Here is a 26,629-nt window from a genome sequence, read left to right as displayed (position 1 = left end):
TTCTAATACGATTGGTGGTTGAAAAGTTGAAATAGGACAATTGTACATCGGTTGAGGTTTTATGAATGGTTGAAAGATTGAGTAAGATTATTGAGAAATCAATGAGTTGTCATGTGTATAGTTGCAGAAAAAACTATCATAAGTGAAATCGTTTTGCCTATATTGGAGGGGACCAACTTTTTGAATGATATGATTGACTGAACGGGTTAGGGGTCAACGTCGAATAACAATTGTACTCATAAAAGATTTGAGACTGTTATTGTTCATGATGGATAAGTTTGGGCCACACTTGACTACGTGATCATCACTATCGCACAAGACACATAAGTATCGTGTTTATTTATCTACTCATGTGACATACTTAGACCTATGGAGTATGTTGTGAATTTGTGGCTTTTGGAAAGTATTGATCATATCATTTAGACTATTCACCTCACTTAATATATTCGACATGACATGCTCATAACCATTTTATATCGAAAGATCAAGAGATTTAACTATTACATTCATCAAAGGTTTATTAAACGCTAAAAACACACGGTCGATCAAATAATCAAACGAAAAAAAAGACTGAACCTAGATAAGTTGCCTAACTCGAGACAACTTATAATTAGATAGAAATAGTGCAACTCGCCTTCCAACTTGATTCTATAAATCAAGTTTAAATCTCCAAATCTGGAGTGACACTTATGCATAAATAAAGACACTCTTAAATTTCCTTCCTTTCTTGAATAGACTAAGTTTATCATCTCAAAAGACAAGATTTTACTAGATACCAAAAGTGATCAAAAAGCGTAATTGGTGCAACTTAAAGCGAATTTCTCTTATTGAACTCATGGGCCCTATAGTCAAGTCTAATTGATTTTAATTAATTTGATTGGGTGCTTAGTGAATTGATTGATTATCATAATTAGAGCAAGAAATTGGTAATCACTTTCAATCATTATCTTATTGGATCATCCTTCGAAGATGAGCGCTTTTTACTACCTAATTAACTAATTCAAGTATATTCAAATTGGAAAACAACAAACAAAGATAAGGAGTAACTCACTACCAAGACGAGGTGTGGGTATTTCAAAATTATCTCCCGTGCTAGATGGGGTAAAGATGAGTTGAGTCGACTTAGACCACCAACTCCAAGTTTAGTGTGCGAATCTAAGGAACCGTGATAGTATTGCCACTACGTCATAATGCGCCAAAAACGACTGCCCCTACAGTCGCAAAAAGAGTTGTTTTAAAAGGAGTGATTTTTTAAAAACGACTGTCCAAGACAGTCAGAAAAAACGACAGTAAAATAAGGATATAGCGACGGTCAGCGACCGTCGCTATAAGGTATTTTAAAATAAAAAATATATATTTTACACCTGCCCCCCTTCACCTGTTGTTAAATAGTGGAAATACCCCTATGTTTGACATTGATGTCCTAGACCCCAACTAACAATATGAAAAGACCCAAATACCCCTCGTCTTCAACTTTCATAAATGTAACTAAAAATCATTAATGATCTCCCACTCCTGTTTCAAATCAACACCCACATTCAATTCAAACTAAAAATCACAAAGAATAATTCTGAAATAGACAGATATACAATCCATCAAGCACTTGGACACAGATAAAATAGAAATCATAAAGAAAAAGAAAAAAAAAACTTAAAATTCCCTTCTTTTTTTTAATATGTAGAAACAACTCAAAATTGGGATAAAAAGGTTGATGGTGAAAGAATTTGAACCTAATCCCAAGTAAGACCTCGAAATGGTCAGTATAAAACTTTTAAACAAATAATAAAGATAAAAAATGATCTAATAACAAAAAATTTAAAGACAGTATACGTACCTGCAAGGAGTGTCGGATTCACGACGATATAATTTTTTTTGATAAGAGGTTAAAGATGATATAAATAACAAAGAGAAATAATTAAAAGAACCACAATATGTTACCAATAGGGAACAATGAACAATCTAATGCTTGTAACGCAAAACATATCCAAATATACAGAACCTTCAGTTGTGTTTCGTGATGTCTCATGCAGTAACGCAAGTGATGTTGATAACGAGGCTTGAAGAGTGGAAAGAGAACGCAATTCTCATGAATGTTTGACATGAGCCCTTATAGATCTATCGCCGTACAATGCTGCCATAAATGCATCCTTATTATAGCCACAAATTATAAAGGTGATAAAACTACTACTAAAAAATTAAAATAAGCATTCACATACAAGGAACCATCTCCAAATAACAGATGTGTTAATTGTTCAAGAGAATCCAAATAGTTCTTTCATACCAGATCCAAGAGTTTGTAGCCCATAAATTAGAAGAGTGATAAATATAACAAATAGGGAACACTAAAAGAAGAAAAAACAGCATACCCCAAATTCAGAATTGGCAAGAGATTGAATGAAATCCATTAAATAGCACCAACCTGGCAGTGGAAGGCAGGGTTCTCTACAAGCACTGCTGCAGGTTTAACATCCGAGAAGTCCTTCTCTTGCAAAGAATTGGATATGTCATTAGCGGAGAAGGGAATGCTGCACCAAGAGGCACTGCTTAGAAGTAGTTCTTACTATAGTAAAAGTTCCACATCATCTTACAATGCTTCCGCCAAGACTGAAACAAAACATCGGCTTTGGGGAATGTTTCATATTGTATGGGTCAAGGCAGTCTCGGTTTTTCTCCTGACTAAGAGAATGCCTCATGGCAAGATTTCAAATCTTGGTTCAGACCCATGTTACCTGATTCGTGGGTTCGCTTGGTTTGAATTCGGGTTTGCATTTCGTGGTTTGCCACTCAAGAATGAACCTGGTTTGTAGGGTAGTTAGAGGTGCGGGCAAAGGTCATTGGTGATTTCATCGTAGGAAATTCTTGACTTCTGGTGTATAACCTGTGGAGCAACCAACCAAGGGAAGTGATGATAACATAAGATGGCGAAATTTTAAAGTAACTAAATTCAATGCTCGTAAAACATTATATTTTCAATAAAACCAACACACTTGTTGATGAAATCAACGGGTGCTAAATAAGAAAAAGTTACCAAATATGCTTTCCAAGTAATCTCATGCTGTTACCAAAACATCCTTCTTGAATGTCTTAAGATTGTCATTGTTCCAAATTTGTATGGCTAATCATGTCTTAAATATTCACTGGAATTTTAATTTGGACACCAATGTATTTTGTAGGTAATAATTAATAAAATTTACAACAAACAGTAAAATGATTGATAGTATGAACTTCACAGTTGAACCAAATTGAAGTGGTCTACCAAGGTCACAAATTAAATAGCAGTATGCAACATCCACGCAAGTTCCATATCGATATACATATCAGCTTCAAGTGTTGACACTATACCATACAAAAATACTTAAGACCAGTCTGCCCCAAATTCAACAGTTTTAGTACTATCCATGCAGTCTAACAAGCTCTTAAGCCAAGTGAGAAACTTCAAATAATCAAAGGCATATCATACACCAGAAACTCATTAGTAAAGATAAATTTAACCAGTTGTGACAGTATCTACATTTTTAATTTTCTTTTCCTCTCTTTTCTCTTCTGCTGTATTAGTAGGTAGGTCTCCTTAACCTCCTTTGTTCCTCTTGGTTTAGATTAATGTACCTCATGTTTATGAAAATTATAATAATAATAGTAATAACAATAATTACAATAACAATAATAATAATAAGTTATCGTATTAAGCTTCAATACATGAAAGACGTACCAAGAACCCCACAGCTTGCCTAATGTGCTTAAGTTCATCCCAAGACGAGCCTGCATACTGCAATGAACCAGGAATCTTCAGATATAATTAAAAAATAATAATGATAATAATAATAAAGTAAAGCTAACTAAACAGGCTAGTGAAAATCATGGAAGGGACTTGCGTCTTCTTTTGCTTGGGCACACCATAACTCTAATTCAGCCAACCCAGATTTCACATATTCTCCATTGCTGAATGTACAGCACTCATGACGTAGCAGAAGACTAAAGCAGCATGTAACAGCATCCTTATATATACAGTAAACTTTTTAAAGATTTATGTCGAAAGACGGCACAACAGAACAGTTATTACCTGTTAAAAAGTTGGACGTTGATATAGGAGAAAATCTGAGTAAAGATCTTCTGAATAAGAACCGGAGGGACCTGAAACAAGGGAAATTATAAGCCTAACTGGGCAATATAATGCACTTGCTAATGGTGCTCAAATCCTTAGTAGCTTAATATAATGCACTTGCTAATGACGCCAATGATAAAATGCACAAGTTATTGCTAACTTACGCAATAGGTGGAGAAGCGGTAGGGATCACTCCTATTTTCTTTGATGAACCATCAAAACATTCCAGAAGTAAGATTGTTAGCTACTACATGAAATAAATGGAGTAAAGTACATGGTAAAATTATGCACCAAAAACCATGCATGTGGACCAGAGACATTGATAAAGTATCTAGGTATCATAGGTGGCGAGCTAAAACTATGAGCATGAGAAGCATAACTAAGCATAGAGTCTTAAAAAAGGAATTCCATGGCTGCTGACAACTTGTATTTGTGCTCCTTACATGCCTTACGGCAATATGACGTAGTGGCTAGACCTCATATATCATATAGGTAGACAACACACCAACCAGTCATTTGGAAATACACAAAAAACAAAAACAAAAAAAATCAAATAGTTAAAATAGCCTACCGAGCACAACTCTAGAATACAACCAACACTCCATATATCACATGGGTAATTCCATCCAAGTCCAGTACGGACAAAATCACAGTGGTTAACAGTAGTACAAAGCTGCCAATTATTCTTAAGAGACAACCAAAAAAAATAAAAAAAAAGGTAGGCAACAAGGGAGATGCGGATATCAATAACATCATACCAAGAATAACCTCAGGTGCACAGTAATGCCGTGTTGATACGATGTACCTATGATCCTGATGCTCATAGGTTGTGCTACCAAAATCAATCACCTTGATAGCACTTAACTTCAGAAGTATCTTGAAGTAAGACCCATCCTTGGGCGATCGAGATGAAACCTTTACATCTACAATATTTTAATGGTGTTATTAAACCAATGAAATAATAATAAAAGAAGGTAGGCAAAGAAAAAAGAAAGAGAGGATTTTCAATTTCTGGTAGGAAGAAGATGAGATCCATCTTTTAAAACGTAACTAACCTTGAAATCTGGAATTTTTACATACTCTGGCGAAACAAGAAGTATGTTCTCTGGCTTCAAATCAGTATGGATGAGACGCAAATCATGCATAACTGCAAATTTTATAAATACAATACCAAAACATAAGCACTTGTAGCAGTGGACACATAATTCAACATAACAACCATCTACTGATTAAACAATTTAACTGATAATAGCAAGCAAAGGCAGAGAGGACTGCCAATGATAGTCAAACCAGTTCAGTATTTTTACTTCCAGTCCAGATATATGATATGAGATAAAATCTTGAGGTCACTCCAACACAACTCTTTGAAATAATATCATTGAAATAACATTTCATTCCAAAATGACACTCATATTATAAACTTTTTAATATCACACTTACTATTTATAATAGCGTTTGGACCACAACATTACCTTGAAATTAGATTTCTTGTGACAAACAATATATTGTATTCAAAATTGCTGATACAATTATTTTATCTGCGGATGTATTATACAAGAGTCGTGATAATCAGACTACCCCACATGGCACACTCAATTGACTCTCCTCTCTTGATGCGACAAGTTCGAGAACTGTAGATTTGTATGTTTTGTATCTCGAAACGTACAGATCTATGGTTCCCAAACTTTTCACGTCAACAAGTTCGATTGAGTGTGCCATGTGGTGTAGTCAGATTATGATAAATCATTATACAACTCAAAAAAACAAAAGGTGCCATTTAGCCAAGTAGGCTTTGAGGAGAGTTGATCCCATGACCTATGTTCAAATCCCATTGAAGCCATCTTCACCCCATTAATCCCTTGATGGCTTAGCAGGAAAAATAAAATGTTTAAAAGAAAAAAAATGTATTTGTTTAAGAAAGACTTTGAAAATGGACTGTGAACAAACTCTCAAAAGTCTAAAATCCAATGGTGAAAACATGTCTTTTTAAGAGTTGTTAAAATTTTGTATTCTACATCCATGTGGCATCCGATCATGTTTTTGGATGCCACATGGACATGCAATCCATATAGGTAGTTGATCAATGACTTGAACACTTTTTTCGTTGTCTGTGGATCAAGAACTATGCTGAATGGTTCGTTATACGGATTTGAGTGGGAAACGTCCAATCACAAGAAGGAAAAGAATTTAATAGAGGAACTCCCAAGCATTTGGTGATCTCAAATATGCCCGTCAATGGAATGTAGACTCTTTTATCTTGCTCATTTATGCCTCTGAAATGTGGTTGGGGCCTAATATTTGAGCCTATTGGAGGATAGTAATTAGGCCTTACGCAAATGGGTGGGGGTTTGGAGCACAATTCTTGAACAAGTAAATGGAAGTGAATCAGTAGACATTGATAATTAATCAAATCCAGAAAAGATAACAACAATTACTTGGTAAAACCCTCCAACTTGGGGCATCTCCACTAAAATTAACCAATCCAGACAGAGAGAGAGAGTATTCACTTGTTATTGGTCCCAAAGAGTTCCATGTGCTACTATTTGGGTACTAAACACAGTAGCTTTTTTTATATTGGTCCACTGTTTCTGATAAGCTCATGTGGACCAATACAAAGCCAAACTATCTATCATCTGACATCACCAATGAGTGTAACATAAAATTTTCCCAACATCATAATAAAGTTATAGACAAGTCATCATATGTAAACAATCCTGAATGCTCAAAAAAAGTACATGATTTAGATGCAAGCGAATGAAAGAAAATATTTATCGAATGCAATCCATTCGATTGGCCTAGGTAAAAAAAAATTGTTTAGCGTTGCAAATGCGTAAGCCTGTTTATAGTGAGATCAGTAACTCAAAAGGTGCAGACAGATCACAAACCCAAGATCTGTTGCTCAACAACTAGGCCCTCACCTACCCAAACAAGTAGGTTTATTCTTAAATGTCTAGTATTGCCATCTCAAGTCAATGTAGGATACCAGGACATGAATCCAAGTAAAAGTTACATGAATGAAAACTAATGGTCCCTTGAACTATATCCAACCTTTCCACAAGGAAAAGCCTAGGTAGAGAAGACCATGTTTCCTTAGGTAGTCGTAATCATATAGAGCGAGAAATATTGCATAAAATCAAACCCGGCCGAAATGAACCTGAACCAATCACAATAACTAACTCTATATCACATAAAACTAGGTAAATCCTCATACGCTAGCAATTCAAATCATTCAAAAAAAATTATAAGAATAAACTATATCACATAAAAAAAAATTCTCCAATATTTTCGTTTTTTGTTTAGGAGCTAAATCTGTGGACATAAACAAGAAACAATAGAAGGTGACAGTAGTTGGGTATGTTGAGGCAAACAACGTCTTGAAGAAGGTTAAATCAACAGGACACAACAGTATTTGCTTTAACAAGGAAGAAAACATTTAAAACCCTAAATTAATTAAGGAAAATCTGAGATTCAATCAAAAACTTTAACATACCTGAAGATTCGATCACAAACCAAGCAAAGGGAGAGAGATCCATCAAAGCCCTAAAAATTTGGATCAAACGCCGATCGATTTCTTTCCAAAAGCGAGATAGATTCGAGAAAAGCGACGGATTCAAGAGAAAGCGCGAAGACAAACAGAGTTGAGAGAGAAGAGCAGTAGAGTGAGAGTGAGAGGAGAGACAGAGACGAGTAGAGAGAGAGAAGAGCAGTAAAGCGAGCGTGAGAGCAGTCGAGCGGGAGAGAGATAGGGAGAGAGTCGAGTGAGAGAAGAAAAGAAGTTCGACGGAGATCGAGCTTCAATAAACGAAGGTCTGGAAATAAATTTTTCTTAAGAGTGACTATTGGCACCCCAATTTTTACTTATTAACGTCAGGTTCGTTGAAACGACGGTTAAACGACAGCTAAAAACTGTCGCAAAAAACGACAGCCTTTAACAGTCGTTTTTAGCGCAATTTTGACGTCGTGAAAAACCCAATATGACGTAGTGTGCCCAACCATCGTCTTTTCCTAATCTATTACAATCCAAACCATCTTGGATAATTAAAAACTAATGAAAGTTATAAAGAACCTAATACAAGAGGGTCTATTACAGAAAATTAAACCTATTTAAAATAAAATAAAAACTAAAAAGAAAATAGAAAATGAAATGATCTTGGAGTTTTGATAATACTTTAAGTTTTTTCTCTAAAAATTGTTCGAATCTACAGAAAAAAAATAGAAAGTTAAAGACTTAACAAAATCGAGAAATAAAAATAAAAATGGAAAATGCTATTACAATCTAGGGATCACCAGAAAGTTCTGTAAAAACTAGAAGAATGGATTTTAAAATTTTATCGCTGCACCTAAATAGGTCTATGAATCACACCAGATAAGTCATTGTATTGAAGAATCCAAGATTGACGATGTAAGAGATTTCCTATTAAGTTCATCAAGAGTACTATTGAGGTGGATCTAGATGATGCTTTGAAAGTAGTCGTCATATAGAATACCAGTCCAATTACAAGTACTAGTGACAGTGTTGGTGAAATCATCATAAAAAAGAGAGAGAGAGATCAAATCTTTTATTCCTTTTCAGCAAAGCTTCTACTCATGTTGATATTGATGTTGATGCTAATACTTTTTCTTATTGTATTATTGTAAGAATAAAAACAGATAGAAATAGAAAGAGAAATAAGAACGTCTTCTTCTTATATTTATAAAACATTTATTATTACATGGAATGGAAATTTGGTATTGAAAAGTAAGGCAAGGAGGAACCGACAACAATGTGTTTCTTTTTGTACCCACCATCAAGAAAAAAAGAGCACAACGTGTCTCTCATGTTTGATTGCCACAAAGTTCAATTTGATGAAAAAAAAAAAAACGATTCCTTTGGTTGGTCATGTTTTCTAAATTTAATTAACATATATGCCACTGCCCCTTATCATTCGTCATTCACTCACTAGGCTGCATATTCATTCATTCATTAATTTTGTTTTCATATATACAAGATTTTCTAAAATTTAAATTCACTCAAAGATTTTGACAATTTGAGATTCCCAAATATGATTTGATACTGCATTAGCTTTCAGAAAGAATTTGCATTATTTTGGGGTTTCTCATGTGCAATTTTAAATACTTCGGAGAATGTTTTTTTTTTTTAGTTATCATGGGAACAGAAAATTGGAATTCTATCATGCCACGTGTAAATCTTTAAATTATCTTAGAATCAGATATTTATAGACCCAAATAAATTAGATAATGACCGTATAATGAAATCAATTTGAAGAATTCTATCAATTCCGTTTCAATTTGATCAAATCTGAATTTATGGATGGGTCTGTCTAGATTAGATATTCATATCATAAAATTTTGGCTCCAACCTGATTTGAGAAAGATTGGATATAAACTATGAACGGATTTCAAGAAAACGTATGAAACCAATTCAATGTTAATTTTCCTTTGAACACCATGTAAAGCAGATTAGAATCGATAAATAGATCAGATCCAGCATTATCTAGCATCAAAGAAAAATCTGATTTCAAAATCGATATAAAAAAAAAAAAAAAAAGATTAAAAGTAAATAAATAAATTGGAATTCGTATTTTTCAATTTTAGAGCTGATTTCAATCGGATTTTGATGATTCTTTTTTATTGATCACGTATTATACCCAGAATCTATTGGTTGAAACACAATGAAAAGCCAATTTTTGATCGAGCAAAAACATGGTCCCTGGCATTTTTATTAATAATAATGAATTAAAAAATAATGGAAAATGTGGCTGTAGCTTTGCTAGGCTTTAAAATATTAAAACTTTAGTGTTGCCCCCCCTGCAGTCAATTTTGATGGTCAATATGATCAACGTTCATCGGATTACCCTTTTTATGATGTCCACAAATTCATTTATAAAGTAGTGCATTCGACAGTCTGAACACCACGAAAGGCTTAAATTCTGATGTCTGCGAATTAGTTTTGCTTTAGAGTCGTCGCCATTCACTGTTACTCCGAGTTGTACAGGGTGAATTAAAATAATTATTATTTTTACCTTGTCTCAATTTTCAAGGATAAAGTTGTTAAGTAGAAAAGGGGGAAAATTTTATACACCCATTTTTCAATTTGACCTGTTTTAGACATTGAAAGAAACCATGTCTTCATGAGACCTTGCAATGCCAGCAGTATAGACTTGTTAGTCCGATGTTGATTTGGCCATGTTATCTGCTCTACCACGCTTTGCAGGTAGGGTACTTGACATACCAACTACACCTGACTCAACAACCTCAATGACTTCGGGTTCAGACGCCTTTTGTTTCCCACCAAACTTTTGAGAGCTTTCTTGTGATGTTGTATTGGAATCAGTGGCGTCTTGTCTTGTTTCACTACAATCTTTTTCCAACAATTCCATTTTGTTGTTAATGGGAGAATTCTGCATCAAGTCTGAAGATGGAGCAGAAGGGCCATCCAAGGTGGATGGTGGCCCCTTGATCTTGTCACTGCCCGCCTTGCATTGCTTTTCAAACATCATTTGGAGATACCTTCCTTGTTCTTCTATTCGCAATTGTAGATTTCGCTGGATCTGCAAAAGAAATAAAACTAACTTATAAGATTTTTTCATTCTTTTACTTCCAAGAATTATCTGTATATTGTGTTTTATATATATATTAGAGTTCACGCATACCTACGACACAGACATCTTCTCTCGAATTAAGAGGGTAAATAAGTTAAAAAAAATTGGAGAGGCATTTTTGAAATTTTTTAAGGTTAAAGGAGGTAAAAGAGGAAATATAGAAAAATTATATGCAGTGAAGTGTAAAGGAAATAAAATGGATCTCACAAAATTATAGCTTCCTTGAAGTTAGAGGGGTAAAAGATGAAAAACAATTAAATATGTTAAAAAAGAATAAAAGAAGACACATAGTAAGATTAAAAGGAGTGAATAGAAACGAAAATAAAAGAGGGGTTAAGAGGAAAAATATTAAAATTAAATGGAGTAAAAAGAAAAGACAAAAAAACGTACTATAGGTCGACGAGACATTTGTCCAACCATAAAATTGTAGTCGAGGGAATATTTATCTCCAACTCAAACAGCACAAAACTGTAACAACTCAATTGTGTTTTATTATATAGACTAGGTTCACATGTGCCTACAGCACGGACATCCTTTCTCGGGTTAAGGGAGTAAAAGAGTAAAAATAAAGTAGGTATTATTGAAAAATTTTAAGGTTAAAGGGGTAAAAGATAAAAAATAATAAAGTGGGTTAAAGGGGTAAAAAAGAAAATATAGAAAAATTATACGATGTGAATTGTAAAGAAAATTAAGCAATCCTATAAAACTATAGCTTGATGGGAGGGTTAATGAGGTAAAAGTGAAAAAAATAAAGTTGGAAGGGCATTATTAAAGAATTTTGATATTAAAGGGGTAAAAGATGAAAAACAATAAAGTAGTTTAAAAGGGGTAAAAAAGGAAATATAGTAAAGTTAGAAAGAGTAAAGAGTAAAAGAAACAAAGTGAACCCCACAAAAGTAAGCCTACTATTATTTTTAAAATTTCTTGATGTTAAGAGGAAAAAAATAATAAAATCAATTGAATAAGAGATATAATAAAATTAGTGGGAGTGAAGAGTAAAGACTAAAAAGTGTGGTATAGGTTTGATGAGACATTTGTCCAACCACAAAACTGTAGCTAAGGAGACCTTTCTCCCAACTCAAAAAACACAAAACTATAGCAACTCAGTTGTGTTTTATTATCTATAATATATATGGGTTGGATCCGTTGACTCCAAAGAATGACTCATGAATAAAACACATGATCCCACCAACCCTTCAATCTTGAAAATACAAATCTCGGGAATACTTATCCGATGATAAATCTCAATCATTGGATTCTACATGTAAAGGGTTGGGATCATGTATTTTTTCATGAGTCATTCTCAGGAGTCAAAGGATCTTGACCATGTATATATACACTAAAGTTTGAGGGATATTATTATAAAAAAATTGAGATTAAAGGAGTAAAAGATGAAAAACAATAAAGTACATTAAAAGGGTAAAAGATAAAATATAGTAAAATTTGGGGAGGTGAAGAATAAATAAAATAAAATGGGTCTCAAAAAACTATAACTTGATGGAAGGGATATTATTATAAAAAAAATTGAGATTAAAGCGATAAGAGATGAAAAACAATAAAGTAAATTAAAGGGGAAAAGAGAAAATATAATAAAGTTAAAGGAGCATCCTCTTTCGGGTTAAGAGGGTAAAATAGGGAAAAAGTAGAATTGGAGGGTATTATTAAAAAAAAATTGAGATCAAAGAGGTAGAAGAGAAAATATAGTAAAATTAGAAGAGGTGAAGAATATAAAAAAGTAAAATGGGTCCCATGACACTATAGCTTGATGGGAGGTTTAACCCGCAAAACTGTAGATGATAGGAGATTTGTGTATCACACACAATTGTGTTTTTATTATATTATATTATATATATATAGGGTAGCGTTCGGCAGCCAACATTGGGAGCCAAAATTTGTCCTATATGGCTTAGAAATTTTGGATTGGGCTGATTTTTTGTGAGGATTCTAACCCTATCTAAAGTGGTTTACAAATTAACGGCAAAAAATCAGCCCATTCCGAAACTTCCTAACCCATACAAACGTGTTGACTCCCTAATCTTGGCTGCCAAATAGGACCATATATATATATTAGAGAGAGAGAGAGTACTCCATTTCTAAAGAATTTTTTGTGTCAGTTGATCCTATTCACATGTGGGATGCCTCTTGAAACAATTTTTCAAATAAATATTTATTTATTCATATATTATGTTTTAAGCCATTACATGTTATTTATATGATCTAAACGAATATAATCTTGTCAAATGCATTCTATCTAAAATGTAGATCTATCAGGACCAAAAAACATACCACTTAACATATGGAATAAAGAGTAAAGACATATCGCATGGGACACTACCCAACACACATTTTTTTTTCTCTTCATTTTTCCAGACCTTTGAATTACTCTTTTTCAACCTACTTTCTTTAATAGGTAAAATTATAATAATTGAATTAAAACAAAAGCATATGGAGAAATAAGGCATAAGCCATAATCTTCGAACCTAACATTCTAACTTAAATTTAAACTTCCATTTCTAAATTTTATCTTTCCTATGACCAAAAAGAATTTGTGTTCTTGGATGGTGCACCACACTTATGATCCAAATCTCTGTTGTAAAGGCTTAAACCTCAATGTTTCCCTAAGATGAGACTCTTAAAACTGCAAAGAAGAAATGAAAAAATACACGACTCATAAAACCACCCTAAGGTGCCTAAAATGTTTACGCCTCAGTGTGAGGCGTAACTGAGGTTTATGCTTTTGGTCAAGGCATACGTCTCACATTAATTTTTTTGTTTTCATTATTTTTCAAAAAATATATAAGCTGTAATTTCCAGTATCTTGTCTTCTTCTCTTTCTCTACTCCTATTTCTTTATTGTTGTGGGCATGCAACAAAAATAAATTACAATATAAAATTAGTAATATAAGCAAAGCAATAAATTGTTGAATTAATTTGATTCATAAATAAATTTGCTACTGTTGATAAAATTAACTTGCTCTGTGCCATGGCTTCTGAAAATAATGATCCAAAGTAGATAAAATTTGTGTCAGAAGTTCAACCAGAACCACCATGACAGTATAAATCTTTCATTGTGTATCATATTAAAGGTCACAAAGAGACTCTTTTTTGTTCGTATCGCTTTAAGTTCAAAAGTGAAATTCTCTGACACCTATAACTTCAAATAATCAGTCTCTCGATGGTTGATTCAATAATAGCAATTGAGAAGTAAATGGTCTCAACATATGAGGAAAAGCATTCAGAAGGACCCAAAAGAAGAAGGTAGCGTTTTGAACTCTTGGCATTCAAAGTCACTTCACCATCAAACAGTTGACCGCTATAAATGGCACAATGTCTCTTTTATGCTTTTTTGACAATGTTTTTAGCCAATGTCTGATTTCTCAGTAACATATTTGCCAGATTTAGCATTAACAGACCTATTAAGCTAATGCTTTCTCAACTACAAATCTGTACCTCAAGTTGTTCGTGCAGCTGTTTCTGGACCTCTATTTGTAATCGCAATGCTTCAGTGATATCAATCCCACTGTTACACGGAGCAGAGAAACATATTTAGAAACTCCAAACTTAATTCAACATTAAAGAGATTAATTGATTTGATATGATCAAAGGCTTTTCAAACAAGACTGACTTGCATTAGATACTAGAAAATCTCACACTAGTTTCAGATTGAAAGGTTAGAATCTTTGAAATATGAAATGTACCAACTCAAATTTAGACAGCCTTCAGCAATCGGGAGTCAGAAGTTAGAAGATGGAAGCAGCATGATTCAAGTAGCTATTTTATTTCTTATCTAATATCAACAAACAAATTAAAAATAATTCTTTAGGCCTAAAACAATCACGACAAAGACTTTGGCCTCATTCAATAGCCTGACCGACAAGCTTCACCCCTTCTAAAATAATTTTTATCCATTTCAATCTTTTAATCCAACTCTCTCTCTCAAGGTAGTGGAGTGGGGTTCACACTACCTTATTGCCTTTCCTTTTCACCCCCTTCAACTTTTTATCCAACCCCCCCCCCCCCCCAACCGTTTGCATTTTTCTATAATATCTGATGCAATCAAATCTGGAAATTTAGACTAATATGTATGAAACTTCAACAAACGTTGAGTTGGAAGAGAAAACTCTCTTTTAAATCTATTTCATTCAACTAAAAACTGATTTACAACTAAATTCGAGGGCCTATTTGCAGGAAAAACAAGAACATAACATCCCCAAGTGAAATGACTACATGAACACTTAAAAGTAAAAAAAAAAAAAAAAACTAAAAAGAAACGAACTCCAACAACTAACTTCTTCAGGTTGTTACTAACCGAAATAACAAACAACTAACCAACTCCAACAACTAACAAACTTTGACTGCATCATTCTCCCATCCTTAAAAGAACTCAACCACGTGTTAGGCGACATAATAGAGTAGCAAACACATTAGATGTGTTTAAATGCGGAGGAAGCTCTGCCCTATAAGCATTATCATTGATGCACTCTAATATCTTGCAAGGTCCCACTTTGCAAGCTCTAAGTTTAGTGTATAAGCCACCTAGCTGCCTATCTTTGCTTAAAACCACCCAAACCAAATCACCTACATTGTACACAACTCTCCTCATGTGAAGATCAATATCTTCCTTATATTTGTTGTTCGAACTCTCAATTTGGAATTTGATTTGTGCATTAAGATCCTTGATAAATACTATCATATCTTTCTCGTGGATTTCATGCATATTCTTCATCATTTCTTCCACATCTTAACTTGCTCTACCCAAGTTCGTAGAGGAACCAGATCTCGTTGAGCTCTAGAAAGTCTCAATGCAAGGTCTATGCCAACATCAACCCCTAACGAATCGGTAATGGCTTGTAACGTTTTGTGTTTTGCACTTGATCCTTTAAAGCTTGACAAACTTTACATCTCTCAACATACCGTATTACATCCCACCGCAATTTTGGCAAAAAGTATTTTTCTGCTACTAAGGTCATTGTCTTGTCTTGTCTTGCCCAAAGTGATCAACAAGTCCTCCATTATGAGGCTCCACAATAATATTTTGCTAAAGTGAGCAATCCAAAATACCTAGTTGAGTTCTTTCGAAAATGAATCCATCATTCAATACATAATCATCACACACCCCAATCTTGCAATTCCCCATAATTGGGCCAAAGTAGGCATTGTCCTCGTACACATCCTTGAAGAAATCAAACCTAATAACTTTCGAAGCCAAGGTGTACAAACACAATGCACATGTGATGGAAATGTGTGCAATGTCATCATAGATTGTGGGAGTGGTCAAAACCTCGTGCATGACAAAGACTTTCACCTTCATCCAGTTTGCTAATTTTATCAAACACATCATAGGCTTCTTCATCATAAATTGGTTCACCGTCATAATCCACATGTTCCCCACTTTCTTCACCTTCGTCCAGTCCGGTAATTTCACCAAATACATCATAGTAGAAAAGCTATTGGTTCTCAACCAATCTTCTTCATTTTCATGCTTGGGAGTAAAGTCTTATTTATCATGAGTGCTAGTCTCTCTTCTTCATCAAAATCTCTACCAATGTCCTCATTGGGAGGTTGATCATAGATGAGTAGCTCTTCATTTGGTGCCGATGTCACCATTTCCTCCAATAAAAGTATCTTATTGCAAGGACCATTTGCCTCCTACAGTTTGAAGATTTCCAAGCTCACCACATTTATAGCAGAATTTGTCACCTTGGAAGTGATTTCCAGCCCCAAATCGATTTGTATGAGACTAAATAGATGCATTAGGAATAGACTTTACTTGTTGTCTAACCCAGGCAGCATCACTCTTACTCATATTCAAAGAGTTGCCAACCTTGGTATCAACTCACAATGGTTGTCCGGCCCAAGAGTTACCTTGGGAATGCTATCCATACCTTGGTATACTCCTACCTTGTTTTTTTTCTACCAACAAAGCTCGATTATAGGCCTTTGAAGCAATCCACAAATTTTGTAGGCTAAAAATATCTTGAATAGAAGGCTTCAAGCTACTAAGATACCTTGCAACCATTTGTTCTTCGATTTCGTTCAAATCAACTCTTGCTATGAATTGATAGAAATCCTCGATGTATTTAGTCACACTCTCATGTTGTCGAAGATTGTGCAAGGCTTTATACATGGTTTGCATGTAATTGAAAGGAAAAAATTGTTCATTGAGCTTCTTCTTCATCTTGCAACAATCCTTGATCTTCCCTTAAACTCTTCAAACTCAATTCACTTGCAATTGTTCCCACCATGCAGAGGCTCTTCCCTTAAGATTGATGGCAACTAATTTCACCTTTTGCTCCTCGGAAACCTCATAAAATACTTGAAAACTTGTTCAAAAGTATTAATCCAACCAACAAATTCATCCGGATTGAGGCTACCTTGAAATTCCGATAGATCTACCTTGATACTATTCTTCAATCAGAAATTACTATTCCAATTCATCCCAAAAGGATTTTCGAAGTTGGAGGACCTCAAATTATTAGTATCATGGTCTCTGGACATATAACAAGGAGTTCGAAGCCTTCGAGGTTGCTCTATTGGAGGTTAAAGGCGATGAATTGTTTCAATTAAAACCTCAACTTGTCTACGAAGGTGTTTCATCTCATCTTGCGGATTAGGATGTTGTGCTACTACACTTCATTCCGGATTAATAACAGCATTGCCGCGTCATGCTAATTTCGTCCTCCTGGTTGTCGATTCATTTCAAACCACCAAACTTTAACAAATTTGAAAACTTGCAATTTCAAGAGATCTGAATATTGCAATCTTCTACAGATCTGAGATTGAAAACAGATCTGAAAATCTACAATCCTCAATAGATTTGAAATTTGAAAAAGATCTGAAAGTCTGCAATCTTCAACGGATCTATAAAATCTGTAACTTGAATAGATCTAAAATTGGATTGAAACTTTTCTACAAATTAGATTGAATTCCCTTTCCCTGATACCAAATGATGCTATCAGATTTAGAAATTTATATTGATTTGTGTGAAAATTTCAAGAGAAGTTGAAAAGTCAAGTTGGAAGAGAAAACTCTCTTTTGAATCTATTTCATTAAACTAAAAACTGATTTACAACTAAATTTGATGGCCCATTTATAGGCAAAACAGTAACATAACATCCCCAACTGAATTCCCTACATTACCCTCACATGAACACTTACTGTAACAAAAAGAAAATTATAGAGAAACTAACAATATTAACCAACTTCAACAACTAACTAACTCCAACAAACAATTAACTTCAACAACTAACTATTTCAGGTTGTTACTAACCAAAATAACAAATAATTAACTAACTTGGACTGCGTCAATATTGATGCAGGACGATGAGGGGAAATAAGAAAACGATGGGGGTTTAGGCAAATCTGGTTGGGAATTGGGTTAGGGATTTGGGCGACAATTGCAAAACATTTTCAATCAAGACATTTTGAAATTACAAGGTTGAAGGAATTTGGATTAGGGGAAGGTTTAGGGTATTTGGGTATAAGGTAGATTTGGGTTAAGATTAAAGGTTAAGGAAATATGAAAATTATTAATGAAATAAGGGTTAAAGAAAATGGGGAAAGGATTAAGGGCTGAGGTTTGTAGGTTTCAAGAATTAAGAAAGGGATTTCTAGAATCAAGAATCAAAAATCAAAAATCAAGAAAAACAAAAGAATAAAAAAAATAAAGATTAAAAGAAAAAAAAAAAAGGGATAGAAATATAGAACCTTGGAATCACACCAAGGATTTCTTGGAACTAAGAATAGTGGAGACCTAACTCTACTCCATGAAAGAAACACATTATTTCTTCATTAAAATCTTCGTCTTTCATTATTAAAAAAATCCTAATACAATCTATATAAATAAAATAAATTAAGAATCCTAGTCAAACTAAAATACCAAATAAATAAATTTAATTTTCGTAAGTTTCTCTCTCCTAGTTTTCAAACCCGCATAAACTTAAATATAAGATAAACTAAAATTACTAAATTGCCCTAAAATATTATACTAAGACAATGAGCTAATAAAACATCAAAATAAACCCAAAAACCATGAAAATAAAGCTCTAAAAAGAAATCTAAATAAAAATTAAAATCTACTCTTTAAGATTTGATGTCCCCATCAATTCTCCTCGATTGGGAAGATTTCATCACTAGAGAAATAAAATTGTAGTAATTCTCATCATCGGTTGCATTCCGTATTATTCTCCTCTAGTTGGAGTAAACTCGTCCTTGAGTTTTAAAGTACTTCAGAATGATCATGACAATTTGTGGTTCATCCTTTATGTTGAAGATTAGTCTTCGTTTCTTGATGTTGTGTTGAACCATTAACTTCAAATTACGATCTTCTATCTTGGTAAAGTCTCCATTGTACCCGTCTGAGATGATTAGGTCTGTTTGAGGTAGTGATGGAACAACTGCATCATGAACACAAACTGTAGATGTTGTCTCCAAAAGATCTTCCTTAGGCTCTTTTGACGTATTTTCCACTTCATAATCTTGTTCCCACGTTGATTCTGGAGTTGTAGACACACCATCTTCTAAAGTTGATGTTTGATTTGTCTTTTTTTCAATCTACTCTTAGACTGATGGTACCACAGGAGTTGATTTCTATGGACATACCTTGAGTAAATATTGTCTGCTTGAAGTAATACGTAAAATATTTCTCTCCGCATCAAACGTAACTTGTACATGTGAGATCCAATCTCGACCCCAACATAATATGACAATCTTTTAGAGAAACCACCTTGCACTCAGCACCATGGATAAAATTTCCTTGACGAAACTGAATGACATAGCCATAATCTCGAAAACTACAAGAAGTCTTATTTTCAACATTCTACAAAATCTTCTCAAAAAAATTAATACTTATGGAAATCAAGTTTTCCTCATATTCATCATTAGGGGTGCACATGGTTCAAATTTTGGCAAAATTGGAACCGAACCAAACATAATCAGTTTTACAAATTTGGAACTGAACCAATCCAATTACCCTATAGAACCAAACCAACCTCGGTTCGGATCGGTTCTCGATTCTCATACTTTTAAAATAGAAAAACTAGTATCTTTTCTTTCAAAAGAGGAGCCCTTTGGATCAGATCATAAATAATGCTATTTTTAAAATGAAAATGCTTTTATGATTAAATTCTGACTGAAATCTATATAAATTGAAAATTATAGGAAGCTCAATGAGACTAAAAAAAAAAGTATGGTGCAGGGATAGTCAATCAGTTGGGCCATAAACTTGAACCCAATGACAGGTGGTGAGTGCTTCCAAAAATGAATAAATGCATCAGTGATCATGTGAGCCTTATAGAATTGCATTTACCATCCGAAGGTCTAAAATCTTTCAAAGAGGTAGTTATGTGAATCACTATGTAAGTGACTGTGACAAGATGATACCAATCGGCATACTGGTGTTGTTCCTATTGACCCTATTGCCAAAACCAACTGTCTTTCTTAAAAATTGACATTCTCACATTTATGGAGACTACAATGTTGATAAAACCAGCATTTCTAGAGAGTTGTGTACCTTGTAGCATGTAACTATTAACATAAAATAAACTAAAACAGCCTGATGGGTATGCGTTAATATAACAAGACAGTCTACAATATGTTTCTGTTAAAGAAGTGTAGGATAGCAAGTAAATCAAGGTACGCAGAATATCCTAATCATTGTTCATAGCAATAATATGAAGTTGTAATTTCTAAAAGAAAAAATAAAAACAACTATAACACCATATATTCCATAACTTAATGCTGCAAAGAAAATAAGTTTAAAATAGCAATAGAAATGTGTCCCAAGTAAATAAATAGACTTACGTTTTCAGGTCTAGAGAAGACATTTCTCCAGCAGCATTCATCTTCTTCTCTGAAGTTCCTGCATAAAGAAGAGAACAACCCAGTTATGATCCCAAATGTCATTCTTTTCTGCAGCTCATCAACATATAAATGCATTAACAAATCAGTACCAACTGTCCAAAGAATAAGCTCATGAATCATTGAGTGTTCTCTAATCAGAAAAAGAAAAGATGATGCTGAATACGATTCTTCAACATGACATAGCTTCTCAAGACAGAATTGAGGAGTAAATAAGTAGATACATGCATAAGCAAAAATCGAACAAATAAGAATGTTTAAACAGCCTAGATTATATATATAACACAATGATGGACGCCACTCCCTTTATCCCCCACATAAAGAGGGGTTGGGATTTATTCTCGCTACGAATCTCGTTGACAACTTTAAACTTTACTGTCTTCCCACTTCTCTTCCTTTCCAAGAATGCCCTTCCAACTGTATCCTCGTTCCTCTTCAACCTTCCTTCCCAAAATACCCCTTACACTCTATATAATACCTTTCTTATTCTCCCATTTTCTAATATTACCCCTCAAACATTATTGTCTTTCCTCTTTCCTCCCTTTTCCAATAATACCCTTCCAACTTTATTATTTTTCCTCTTTTACCCCCTTAACCCTAAGGAGAATGGTCGAGCCGTAGTCACAGGCAAACTCTACTGTATATAGTGCACATATATATACTACACACACAAAAGATATAATTATGACTAAACCCAAAAAACAAAAAACAAAAAACACAGGACGGTTGTAATTTACCTTCCAAGTGGTCAGGTCTGTACCTGGCTGTTCTATATTTCTGCAATTCAGGGAGGAGTTCCAGTTAAAAATCAAGCACCAAAACAATCACCTTATTAACTAAACCAATCTCAAATGAAAAGCAATACACATACTTGCAGGTGGCTTTTTACATGGTAGATGGTCAAGCCCTCAACTTTCATGAGCTTCAGCACACCCTTAGGGGTAGCTCCTGTAGGTCAAAATCACAAATAAATACACTAAGCCCTGTGATTCATGGCCAAAAAATGAGGCCAAGAAGTAACACGTAGAGGTTTACCCACTTTCACTGCCACCAAGTTGATTGACAGCTTCTACAAAGCTCTCATGGAGTTCAGGCGTCCACCGCATGCGTGCCTTGGTTGCGGCATCATTAACTGAGGTCAAGGGACTAGCGATAGGGAATAATTCTCCATGATGAATGGGAATCTTCTGCTGAGTTGGCGGTTGGTGCGCAGTGAAATTAGATTCTTTCGGTATCTGGAATGCTGTCTGAATAAGACAGAAAAATTATAAAGAGCATATCTTTACTATTATAATGAGAGAAGGTGAAGCAAAAGTGGTTCGACACCAAAATTTTGATTCCAAAAATGCCCCCACCTTAACATTTAAACTTAATATAATCAAAGTCGTTTTGGTAAAAAAAACAAGAAAATTGTGATCGCACATCCTAAAAACACTTAGGTTAGTTTTTAAAATTACAAAAATATTCTTTTCACTATGTAATCTTAAAAAATACCTTTTAACATTTTAAATTATAAATAAGCCCTTCATATGCATGTGTGTTGGCACATGTCACTTTCTAGTATAAATTATGGAACTTCATTTTTTGTGCAAATGATATTTCATTAAGAAACTAACAATTCAATAGCCTTAGATGAAAAAGGGGTCCAACCTTTGGGTCAGGATCCGCAACATTGGTGTCAAGGAGAAACTCACTCCAGTTGGGTGCCAAGGTGTCATCATCAGTCATTAAGTGGTCTGTCCATTCCTGCCAATCACTTTGCTTCGTATGTTCCTCAATTGCGAATCTACCAGAACCACTACTTTCCATTTGAATGTTCTGAAGGGGGAAACTATCGGGAAAGTCAAACAAACCTTGTAGTGGATCCGTACACCAAGAAACATCATTGTTTTGTCTGCTGTAACCGTGTGATGCTGTATTTGCTCCATTATTTGATGATTGGAAAATAAATGGTGCATTTCTTGAATGTCTTTCATTGTGCCCAACAGCCCCGATTTCAGAGGCTAATGAAGTTGCATGTTGGGGCATGAGGTTTGTCATCCGCTCCCTTTCCAAGGAAACTTGTTGGGAGTATGGAAAGTTGGGATGCTTACCTTCCTGGGGAATAGGGAGAACAGGTAAAGATGACGACACAACTCCAGACACTCCAAGGTTACTGTGCTGGTGTGTGACTGAGCCCTGAATGGATAAAGAAGATCGAGCCTCCATCTTCCTTAAAGAAAAGAAACCAATGTCAACTACTTACCCACTTAGTATTAGATTGGAGAGCATCCTCCAATAAAGTTCACTGACTGAATACCATTAATCTTGCTAAATTGTGTGTAACTGTTAGATCTCTATTGCACCTTATTTCTATAGTCACCAAGTCAGAATACGGGTTTATAACGACAAAGGAAAACTTTGGGGACAAAACAAGAAAGAAATGAGAAAGAAAAAAAGAAGAGGAAGGGGGGGGGGGGCGAGATGGAGATGGAGATGAAATATATATTAAAAATTATGAAGAAAAAAAAAGGTAATAATATATACAATGCATTAAACATTTATTTACTTTTGATATCTATGCAAGATAACAAGTTCCTACACATAATTATATAGTCTATGATGCTATAAATTTCTAATCGTCAACATATCTTTTGAGAAAAATAACATACTACTGAAAACATTAAAATGACAATATCAAGACATTACCATCAAATCTCATACTAAACACATTTATGAACCAAATCACAAACAACCATAAGACCACAAATTAAATTTTGGCCTACAAAAAATGTGTTAATTTTTCTTCTTCTATTTTGAAAAATGTGTTTGAAATGTGAAAACCCACTTTTTGAAAAAAATCGCATTTTTTTTTTGTCATTTTCATCATTAGAAGTACAAAACACATTTTAAACACAACTTTTCAACAAAAAGAAAAAAAAAAAACAGTTTTTGTGACACTGCTGATTTGTCAAGAACTACCATCAATACTCGCATCTCTGGATAGAAGCATGAACATAGCACATAAATAGAAAGGGAAGCATTGCACAACAAAAATGATTCTTTTAGCAGAAAAGAAATAGATAAATGAAAATACTTAAAACTAAAAAACATAAGTCGAGACTTCCCTTCGATAGTTATCGGTGCCCTCAAATGGAAGCTACTTAGAAATTTCATTAAACATACAACGTTATATGGACAAGCCCACAACAATAGCAGCCTCAACAATTATGGGAGCAAACTTAAGTAGTCTCTATGAACAGAAGTTAAGAGAGTGGGCAATCTTTACAAATACCAGCAAGAAACTGTTGTAATAGAACATTTGTGGAGTAAAACAAGAACTGCATGTCAAATGGTTCTTTCTCTTCCAAGCCTATAATATATACAATGCATTTGTGGAATTATTTCCTTTCCAAGTTTATTGAACGAAGATTAATAAAAACAAATATAGCAGAGAATCAACTTGATTTCATGCAAGGTAAATCTATTATCAAGGTAATCTTTTTTACTTAGACAAAAAACGTAGAAATATAGAGAAACGAGGGATTCTTCTCAATATGATTCTTTTTTCTCTCAAAGAAAGCATACAACATAAGTACCTAGAGAGTTAATTTGGTGGGTATTAAAAAAGAAATGTGTCCCAAATTGATACAATGATATGATCAAAGGCATGTGTGCAAGGGTTCTCATTAGATTGAGAGCAAACGGAGAGGAAACGAATTAATTTTCAGTTACAATTGATTTGCATCAAAAATCAGTTTTGAGTCTATTTATTTTTTCTAGTTATAGATGAAGTAACTATTCATATTCAAGAGCATGTACCTTGGTGTATATTATTTGGAGATGATGTAATATTGGTTGATGAGACTTAAGAAATCCATATAAAACTAAAGAGAGAAGTGTTAAGAGTCCAAGGCTTAAGTTGAGCCAAGACTGACAAATACCCCAAAGCGACCACTTCTGTTATCTCGTATGTATTATACATAAGGATGGAGAGATCTAGAAATATATGACCCAAAAAATCAGTGTTGGAAGGTAAAAGTGGAGCGGCGCTAATGCAAGACGAAGAGGGAAGAAAACAAAATAAGGGGATAGGAGAATCTGGATGGGATTTGGGTTAAAGATTTGGGATACGATGGGATTACCCTAAAGTTTTAGGGTAAACCCAAAAGGGTTTGGGTTGACGTTTCGCAATTACATAAAGGGATTTAGGATCATAGGGTAAAGGACGGGTTAAAGGTTGAGGTTTGTAGGTTAAGAATTAAAGGTTAAGATAATAGGATTTCAAGAATTTAAGAATTCAAGAAAATTAAAAGAAAATAAAAATAAGATTTGAAGAAGTGAGAATGGATAAAAGGATAGAACCTTGGAATCACGCCAAGAATAATAAAGAACTCATACCAAAACACTCCATTGAAAGAAAATATTTTTTATTCATCAACTCTCCATTAATAAATCCTAATACAATCTATATATAAAGAAAATAAATCTAAGAATCCTAATAAAACTAAAATACCAAATATAAAACCTAATTTTCGTAACTTTATCTCTCTTAAATTTCAAAGACATACTAAAGTTACCCAACTACCCATGAACATTTTACTAAGACCATGGGCTAATAAAATATTAAAATAAGTCCAAAAATATAAAAATAAAAATTCAAAACAGAAAACTAAATAAACATAAAATCTAATCTTCAAGCTTTGATGTTCTCATCAGGCGTTAATGCATACCAATCAAACCAAAGGATAATTTTATAAGACAATAGTAAGTCCAACAATGCTTTATTGAGCTAAACGTTGGGCAATCAAGAAGCATAATGTTAATAAATTGAGTGTAGCTTGCTAACCCTAATTCGTTAGGAGTATTTATAATAATTCTCTACAGGAAAAAATACAATGCAACTCCGTGGTTTTTCCTTGATTTATGGTTTTCCACGTAAATCATGTGTTTTGGTTGATTTTTCTTGTTCGTTCTCTTCAATTATTTCGGACCCCAGGTTGAAGGTTGGAGTTTCCCCTACACCCTTTGTGCAATAATTGGATTAAAAAAAATTCACTTCTATCTTGACCTGTGTGCAGGATGTGTGCAGGAGTGGGGATAGTTGTTACAGGCAGGCAGGGGGGGGGGGGGGGCGAAGGGGTTGGATACTTGGGATGTTTTGTGGAATTAAACACTTTGTAGGAATTGATGAGGATGAACGAACAAGAAAGCTCAACTGGCGAAATGATTGGATTGATTAACAATACCTCCTTGTTGATCAGTATCATCAGGCTCCACAAACCATAAAAATGGTTTGGTGGTCAAAAGTCACTCACTTTTCATAAACAACAAACCAGAGTTCGACATTCAGTTTCACACCAAATGCCCTTTTATAGGTATCCCACCATTATAAAATCCACAAAGGCAGGAAAAAATGCAAAATCATGCATTTAGAGGTAAATTGAAGTCTAAAGGCTCCTAATTATGTATTATCAGTAAACCCAATTTTCCAGAATCACAATATGAAGGTCATCGTGCATTGGTAATCATTATCAAACACACACTAAACAAAATAAAATCACAATCCATCAATGAAACTAAAGCAAACAATTTGAGAGACATACATGCATAATAATGGATTCTCCGCCAAAAATTACAGGAAATCAATTCAAGCTAGAACTAATAAACATTAAAAAAAAAAAACACCAAAAATCTAAAAATCTCGAAATGGGTACTAAAAAGATTATAGAGTAAAACAAACAAGTATATAAGAAGAGAACACGATTTATATCCATGGAACTAACTTAAAAAGGAAAAATCTCGAAATGGGTATCTAGAGTTCTTACCTGAAATAAGAGAAAACGTAAATTTGAACCCTAAGGAGCTCGAAATCGGGTGAAAATGGGTGGTTTCGAAGGGTTACAGCACCTATTGTGGAAACATAGTGGAGAACGAGAACACAAAAAAGGAAACACCGTGATCACACGGCCTGGCGGCGTCAAAAAAATGAGAATCCTGATCCTGTACTCCACGAGTTGGATAACTTTATGTCTCCATCTTCAAAAGTGGGCCTCGTCCGAGTCATCTCGTTTTACAATGTGTCGAT

The 26,629-nt window shown here is 34.2% G+C and overlaps 2 protein-coding genes across 5 annotated transcripts; both read right to left on the bottom strand.

Annotated features, from left to right (window-relative positions):
* Nucleotides 1-1,335: 1,335 nt before the first annotated feature.
* On the bottom strand, nucleotides 1,336-7,841 carry LOC147382895 (uncharacterized). Its single transcript, XM_086429355.1, has 8 exons — nucleotides 7,593-7,841; nucleotides 5,158-5,249; nucleotides 4,861-5,017; nucleotides 4,267-4,304; nucleotides 4,061-4,131; nucleotides 3,710-3,766; nucleotides 2,420-2,878; nucleotides 1,336-2,131 (listed from the first exon to the last, which is right to left on the bottom strand). The coding sequence occupies exons 1-7, from the start codon at nucleotides 7,633-7,635 to the stop codon at nucleotides 2,785-2,787; spliced, it is 552 nt and encodes a 183-aa protein (XP_086285481.1). The 5' UTR covers nucleotides 7,636-7,841; the 3' UTR covers nucleotides 1,336-2,131; nucleotides 2,420-2,784.
* Nucleotides 7,842-10,049: 2,208 nt separating this feature from the next.
* Nucleotides 10,050-26,531, bottom strand: LOC147382894 (protein PHOSPHATE STARVATION RESPONSE 1-like). Of its 4 annotated transcripts, XM_086427851.1 has the most exons (9): nucleotides 26,370-26,528; nucleotides 23,837-23,914; nucleotides 22,213-22,770; nucleotides 21,602-21,809; nucleotides 21,434-21,510; nucleotides 21,300-21,339; nucleotides 20,506-20,563; nucleotides 14,155-14,224; nucleotides 10,050-10,653 (listed from the first exon to the last, which is right to left on the bottom strand). In XM_086427851.1, exons 2-9 carry the CDS (start codon nucleotides 23,861-23,863, stop codon nucleotides 10,267-10,269), a joined length of 1,425 nt encoding a protein of 474 aa, XP_086283977.1. In that variant the 5' UTR covers nucleotides 23,864-23,914; nucleotides 26,370-26,528; the 3' UTR covers nucleotides 10,050-10,266. The 4 variants fall into 4 exon arrangements, with proteins under 4 accessions (XP_086283977.1, XP_086283979.1, XP_086283980.1 ...); XM_086427853.1 differs by lacking the exon at nucleotides 23,837-23,914 and having other exon boundaries at nucleotides 26,370-26,531; XM_086427854.1 differs by lacking the exon at nucleotides 23,837-23,914 and having other exon boundaries at nucleotides 22,213-22,774.
* Nucleotides 26,532-26,629: the final 98 nt, after the last annotated feature.

Source organism: Akebia trifoliata, chromosome 16 (genome assembly GCF_017979445.1).
Source record: "Akebia trifoliata isolate Shusen 1 chromosome 16, ASM1797944v1, whole genome shotgun sequence".
In the NCBI taxonomy this organism is placed as follows: domain Eukaryota; kingdom Viridiplantae; phylum Streptophyta; class Magnoliopsida; order Ranunculales; family Lardizabalaceae; genus Akebia; species Akebia trifoliata.
The sequence above is the reverse complement of the archived record's forward strand: the minus strand, read 5'-3'. Positions and strand labels throughout refer to the sequence as shown.